This window comes from Humulus lupulus, chromosome 8 (genome assembly GCF_963169125.1).
Source record: "Humulus lupulus chromosome 8, drHumLupu1.1, whole genome shotgun sequence".
In the NCBI taxonomy this organism is placed as follows: Eukaryota; Viridiplantae; Streptophyta; class Magnoliopsida; order Rosales; family Cannabaceae; genus Humulus; species Humulus lupulus.
In genome coordinates this window covers 158870508-158878010 of record NC_084800.1, presented here as the reverse complement: position 1 = coordinate 158878010, position 7503 = coordinate 158870508, and the positions used below count along the sequence as shown (strand labels likewise).

General features: G+C 31.5%; 1 protein-coding gene across 1 annotated transcript; it reads right to left on the bottom strand.

Moving 5' to 3' along the window:
- Positions 1 to 2115: 2115 nt before the first annotated feature.
- LOC133796198 (uncharacterized) lies at positions 2116 to 3222 on the bottom strand. The gene has a single exon (XM_062233678.1). The coding sequence runs from the start codon at positions 3220 to 3222 to the stop codon at positions 2116 to 2118; it is 1107 nt and encodes a 368-aa protein (XP_062089662.1).
- Positions 3223 to 7503: the final 4281 nt, after the last annotated feature.

Below are 7503 nucleotides of genomic sequence, written 5' to 3'. Positions count from 1 at the left end.
AGGCTATTGAGAAATATACTAAGGCTTGCTCCATTGTTTATCTGTGTTTACTTTTCCTTAAAGTTTATTCTCAGTTCTTATATAAACTTTGCCCGACTTACCTTTGAGTTTTCCGATCTAATTTCGTTGACGAGATTTCACCGTCAACAGTTATCATTAACATGTAAATCAATCAAATTTGGAAATATGAATTGAAATTCATTGAAAATTGAAATTGAAAGAATTTAGAGAGAAGAAGAGAAAAAAAATAAAGAAATTAGGAGATGGTAGAAAATCTTTCGATTAATGATGCAACAAAATCTATTTGAAAATAATAATTGAATAAATACCCAAACTTCAAAGATTAACAAACATTAATAATTGAATAAATATTCGAGAGGATTGTGTTATCATTAACATATAAATCAATCAAATTTGAAGATATGCATTACAATTCATTGAAACTTGAAATTGAAAGAATTTAGAGAGAAGAAGAGAAAAAAAATTAATTAGAGTATAGGAAAATATGAGATTAATAGAGAATGTTTAGAATATATATATATAGATTCACAAAGAGATATATATCTATATTTAAATAATAATAATATCTTATAAATATCTCATTTAAATTTTAAAAAATACATTTATTATTATAATCTACAAAATGAATAAAAAAATTAGATTAAAGGAAAAAATAGATATAGTGGTTTGAAGAATTTTTAGAGCGCCACATCATGTCCTTGGGGCTCTCCTTTATATATATATAAATATATATTATTATTATAATCTATAAAATGAATAAAAAATTTATATTAAATGAGAAAAATAGATAGAATGGTTTGAATAGTTTTTAGAGCGCTACATCATGTCTTTGGTACTCTCCTTTATAGATATACTAGAAAACATAACCGCGTTTCGCGCAATCTTTTGTAATTTATTTATTTTTCTCGATAAATTCTAAATAATTAAAGTACCAAAAACAAAATTCAACCAACTTGTTGTGAGTTTTGTTTTATTTATTTGTTATTATTATTATTATTATTAATTATACACTTTGCTTTATTTTTTTTAAATTATAAATTACGTATAAATAAATCTATTTTTTGTGGAAGAGTTATTTTGGCCTATTATCCATTTAGATCATTTATTTTTTAAAATAAACTTTTAGACCACGTGTTTTGTCAAAATGTTAAAAATAGGAATAGATAAATCAATTATTTGAATATTACAATTTAGCCAATTTCCTGTTTTGCCCATTTATTTTTTAAAATTAACATGTACACCATGTATTTATTCAAAAGGGTAAAAATTATTTAAAAAAAAAAGTAAATTGTATACATATAATTTATTTTTGTGCAAGGGTTCACACAATTTTGAATCTTCTATTTTAGCTGATTACCTATTTGAGCCCTTTATTTTTAAAAATTAACTTTTTGATCTCATCTTTTGTCAAAAGGATAATAATAGGAATATATGATAGATTATTTTAACTACATATATTTTGGTCGATTACTTATTTTGAACCTTTATTTTTAAAAACTAACTTTTGGAACCGTGTTTTGTCAAAAAATGTTTAAAATAAAAATAGATAGATTCTTTAAAATTATATATGAAAAATTTTAATTGTCATTTATTATAATTATTATTAGAATAAAAAATGATAAATTTTTTCCTATAAAGCGTAAATTAAAAAAAATAGAATAAGAAGTGAGAAAATTGACTTTTATTATTATATTTATAATTTAATTAAAAAAATTATTATTTTTTTGTTCAAGAAAGATAAATTTCATTAATCACAAACCAAATACATCAAGGCTAAGTCCAAAGGACCAAAAACAGATACAAACAACACAAAAGGCAACTACCTTCAGTAACTAAGCTTAATGCCTCTTATATTCTTATGGGAAAAACAACTAAGCCTAAACATGATGTCTTTTTTGATCAATTCTATTACAGCTTTGACACTAAGAGAATAGTGATGAATATAACAAATGTTTCTGTTATGCCAAAGATAGTAAATAGTGGCTGAGAAAACAGCAGCCACTAACGAGGCATGAATACCCCCCTTCATGTCTTCAATCCAAACAGTCCAAGCAGAGAAACAAAGAGGCCAAGTGCATCTAACCTATCCTTGAATCAGCCGAACCACCTGCTGAGAAAAAAGGCATTAAAAAACAAGTGGTTGTAACTTTCATCAACCAGCTCACAAACAGGGCATAAAACAGAGTCAAGAACCATAAAAACTCTAAGAAGATGATCTCTTGTTAAGAGCTTAGAGTTAACAGCTTGCCATGTGATGAATTTATGCTTGGGAATACTCATTCGGCTCCAAACAAATTGATGATATTTGGCAGGAACTTGGTGAATAAGCCTAGCATACAACAGCCCTATTTTAAACTTCCCATGACTACTCGCATTATCAATGTCCTCTTGAGCAAACAAGTTTCGTAATTGGCAGAGTTTTTTCCAATACAAACTTGTGTCTGTCTTGAGCTTGTAGTGCCAGAAATTATTACCTTTTAAGTACACCGCATGAATCCAGTTAACCCATAAAGTCTCCTGTTGATGGTTTATTGCCCAAATATACTTCCCAAGCATGGCCTTGTTCCATATAGATCCTTCACCAAAGCCCAAACCTCCAAGAGTTTTCGGCAAACAAACTTTAGACCATGCAGTGAGATGAAAGTTACTCTTAGACCCATTGTGGCCCCAAAGAAACCACATACATAACTTTTCAACTTCTTTTATAACACTTTGAGGCAATAAGAAAATATTCATCCAATAGTTACGCAGCCCAAGAAGAACAGAGGTAATAAGCTGAACCTTTCCTGCATAAGATAAATGCCTACTAGACCAAGTGTGAAGATGGAGCTTAATTTTTTTCAAAATTTCACCACAGTCAGCCTCTTTCCATTTAGTAGGACGCATAGGAATCCCCAGATATTTGAGAGGGAAAGAGCCTTCCTCAAGATGAAGAACTTCCTGTAACTGAGTCTTATCTTGAGCAGATATGCCACCAAAAAACACTTGAGACTTGCTGAGATTAGCCTTCATACCCGAACTATTGCAGAAATCATCAAACATCTGTTTTATAATCTGAACAGAGCCATAGTTGGCTTTGCAAAAAATCACTAAATCATCAGCAAAACATAAGTTGATGATTTTGAGACTTTTACACATTGGGTGGAACCGAAAAGTAGGTTGCATAGCTCCAAATTGAAGCAGTCGAGACAGGTATTCCATTACTAAAATGAACAGTAATGGTATTCCATTATTTAAAAAAATTATTATTATTAAATATCTAATCAAATTTGAATTCAAATTAAATATCACTTGAATTAAATTTTTATATAAATCAAATTAGAATTCAAATTTAAAGTATATATGTTGTTAAGATATATTTTTGTAAAACTATTTACATTTAAATAAAAAACATAATATTTTGAATAAACGTTTATTATTATTATTATAAATTAGAAAAAATATAATAAAAAATGATAAAAAATAGAATCATGTGTATAACATGGTGATAACTTATTTTATTTTAATTGGTTTAAGTTAATTAATTAATTTATTTTTATTATAGATATGAAAGGTTGCTAAAAAAGAATTAAAAAAATACGAAACAAATGTCAGAGTATAAATACACAAAATAAGAAATTTAAATCCACATATAGAACTCTTAATAACAACTTTTGGACATGATATACTGTTGGGTTAATACTTAATACCAAACCTAAACGACGACTCTTTGAAATTGAATTATCATACACTGAGTATTTTGGGTCAAACATGAGACTCTATAAAAGATAAAAAGGAAAAACTAACACAAGAGATTAACAAAATAAAAATAAAAGGAAGTGAAATACCGAATTTGAAGTCTTCAACAATCAATCTTATGAATGCAATGATAGATAAAATGATTATAGTATCATAACTAAATAGCATGAAAATAGTTTATTAGCAAAAGCGGTTACACAAATTAAAAGTGACAATATGTAAAAACAATAGTAGTAATAATAATTGCAAAAGAATTATCAATAAAACAGAAAGTACAATATTCTCACCATAGAGAAAAATGATTAGAAGTGAGAGGGTTTTCTCTATAGATATTAGAATTCAAGTTGCTTTTATCAATGAACTTAAACTCTATTTATAGTGAAGCATAGATGTAAACTTGGTAATTTGTAAAATAAGATAATATAAATATATTTGCATTTGTTACAATATAAGAATCATTTAAATTCAATTAGAAACATATTTGATTTTATAAGTTATATTAAATAAAATAATATATAATATTTTAGTTATTTTCAATTTAAGTATTAAATTATTTAATTACTATAAATATTTTAGTGAAGCATTATGATAAACTTGGTAATTTAAGAGATAAGATATTATAAATATCTTCACATTTGTTACAATATAATAATAATTTAAATTCAATCATATATTTACGTTACATTAAATAAAATAATATATAATATTTTAGTTATTTTCAATTTTATTTTTAAGGATTAATTTTTATAGATATTTTAGTTTTTTTTTCTTTCTATAATTCAAATCCATGCTTTAAGTTATTTAAAATATAGATAGATATTTATAGTATTGATTTACTTTTTCGGTAATAGTATAATTTATATTTTTATTATTAGTTAATTATTTAAGCATTTTGTAACTATATAATCATTAGAAAATTAATTAGCTATAAATTAGAAAAAATTAATAAGTGGTATCTAATAAGATTAAATTAAAAAAATTTGTTATAAATTTTTTAATTCATCTATTCAATTGTTTTTATAATCATTTTTTAACAAATAATAGAGAATATATAGATTATTATATATTCCGAATAATATGTATAGTTCTATTATCCCCAAATATTTATATTTAGTGACGTGGCAATTAGATAGATATGTGTCAGTTGATAGCACACTTTTATCAATGAGTTGGCTAAAGACGTGAGAAGGGTTGAGACCAGAAGTGTGTCATGCTAGACCAGAAATGAAACATGGCTGACCAGAGACGTGTTTGCCTTAGCCCACCAGTGTTTTCCATACCCAATCCTTTGCCCATGCCGACCAGTGAAATATGGCTGACCAAAGAGTGTTCCATGCGGACTAGTGATGCTTTTTGGTGTGTTAGGCATTGTCATGGCCAACCAGTTATTTCAGAAGTTATTATCTAGGTGATTCTTCGGTAAAACCTTAGTAACAGCTTCAACCCGAATCATTCGCAATTTCCGCGGGAGTATCTTAAACATCCCGAAATAATAGTTTTATTGATGTAATTTGTTGATTATTCATTAATTAAAGTTGTTGAAACATTCAAGGACCCTGTCAAAGCGAGATATTTCTTATGTACGACCCATGAGCCTATAAATAAATGGCTCATGACATTATTTGGGGGATCTGATTGGATTTAGGGAATATTTTTTACTAAAAGTTTAGAGAAAAACACATTGTATCTTTTCACTTGCACTTGAGAAACTCAGTTGACTCAGGTTCATCTGATCTCAAGTGTAGGTCAAATATATCACAACTCCAAGTGGATTAGGCTATTACCAACAAATTGGGGCTGAACCACTATAAAAATTACTTGTGTTATTTACTTTCTATTCAAGGTTGTTGTCGTTTTTGCGTCTACTCGCAGTTGGGCAAAATCGTGGTCAACATTTTTTGTGCTTTCGTTGAGAGCCTGAATAGAAGAAATACACTGCTACCCTACAAATATGGCTCCCAAGAATACCAGCATGGCCTCTAAAAAGACAAGTACGTCAAAAGAGCCTGCTAGAGCAGATGGTCTTGGACCTCAGAACCCTGAGACTGAGCCCAGGGTCTTTCTCGAGGAGACCACTCTAGAAGTTGAACAACTCCAGGAAGAAATAGGTGCTTTCCAAGAGGAGATGATGCAATTCAATGCTCGACAAGAGTCTTTTGCCGAGGAAATGGCCAGGCAGAAGGCTGCATTCGAGCAGCACAAATAAGAGATGGATGCCAGGAGTGAAGAGATTAAGCGACGACAAAAGGAGGCTGATCGACGACACCGCAAAGCTGCACTTGCTCTAGAAGTGGCCACTTAGTTGACCCAGGCCAATGCCCAGACCGCAACACGAGGAGAAGACGCACAGGTAGCAAGGAATAATAATGCAGGTCGAAGGACCACTGGCAGAGCCAATTCTCGGGGACCGGACAGAGACAGGAGTAATCCCTCTGGTCAGGAGGAGGATGGGATCCGCTTCTGAACTGCCTTGACACAAAGGGAGAACTCTAGAACTCCCTCCAGGAGCCACCGATCAGGAACTTCTAGATCAGGAAGTCACCGGTCGGCCAGTAAAAAGACTCCACCAAGGCAGGATCAGACCAGGACTCCTCGAGATAAGAAGTGTAATGCCCTGGTTACCCCAGAACAGTTACGGTGAACAATAGACCGGAAATTTAACTTGCTACCCGAGTCCTTTGGTTAAAAACGTGCATCTAAGTGTTATTAACAGGCTAAGGTAGAAAACCAATCACAAGGAAATGATATATTTTATTTAATACATAAAACTGTTCATGGGCCCATGAAAATATTTACAAGTTATTTACAACTCAAAATGGTTATTACTGTTTCAAATTTACAACCCGCCGACCTAAGCGACAAAAATAGGGTAAACCCCCTAGTTCCTCTGAGAACTCCTTGGCTGTGGTGATCAAGCGGCCGCATATGTACACACCACCACCTAAGTTCTCCACTCAAGGCTGGGTGAGCTTTTCTTTCCCTTTACCTGCACGACATAGCACCCATGAGCCAAAGCCTAGCAAGAAAACACAATAATGCATGAATATAATATCAACAATGATCATAACAATCATTAAGGACTTTCAGTCCAAAATAAAGGAGTGACAGTTGAAAAGTCACTAAGGTGGGTTCAGCTCCTTTTAGCAATGTGACGATAGGGTCACTGGGGCTGCAAAAATAAGTGAACCTTTCACTAGCTTAAACAGCTTAGGTGCATGATGACTAGTCACCAACATAACCTAGCTCATGACCATAGAGTCATAACCATGGGATTCCGCTCCCTAGCCATGTGACAAGCTGTCACCTAGGCCTTAGGCCCTGGCTCTGAGTAACTAGCTTAGACTAGTCAAGAACTTATAAGTTTCATCGACCTTAGGGTCGGTCCAGTGTTAATGCCTTAGGGTCATTCAACGCTGATATCGATTAGATCTAATCTTCAATCGGCCCTGTGTTCAAGACGCTTGTGCCTTTTCTGACTCTCAGGTCAGTAATATGCGACCAGTGTCGTCCCTGACTAATCAATGCCATACACAAGTAAACAACATCCGCTAGCATTTAATATGCAATCAATGTCCACATTTATCAACCAACATGCCTCAACAACAATCATGCATGTCATATACACAGGGTGCAGTTTTCTTACCTCTAGTTCAAGCGAGAAATAAAAGAAGAACGACTCCTGAGAACGATCGACCTTTTGATTCCTTAGCGGTTAGCTAATCATAAAAAATTATAACCTCTATT

Coding starts and splice junctions, on each gene's coding strand:
- LOC133796198 (XM_062233678.1), bottom strand. CDS start 3,222: ATGGAATACCTGTCTCGACTGCTTCAATTTGGAGCTATGCAACCTACT.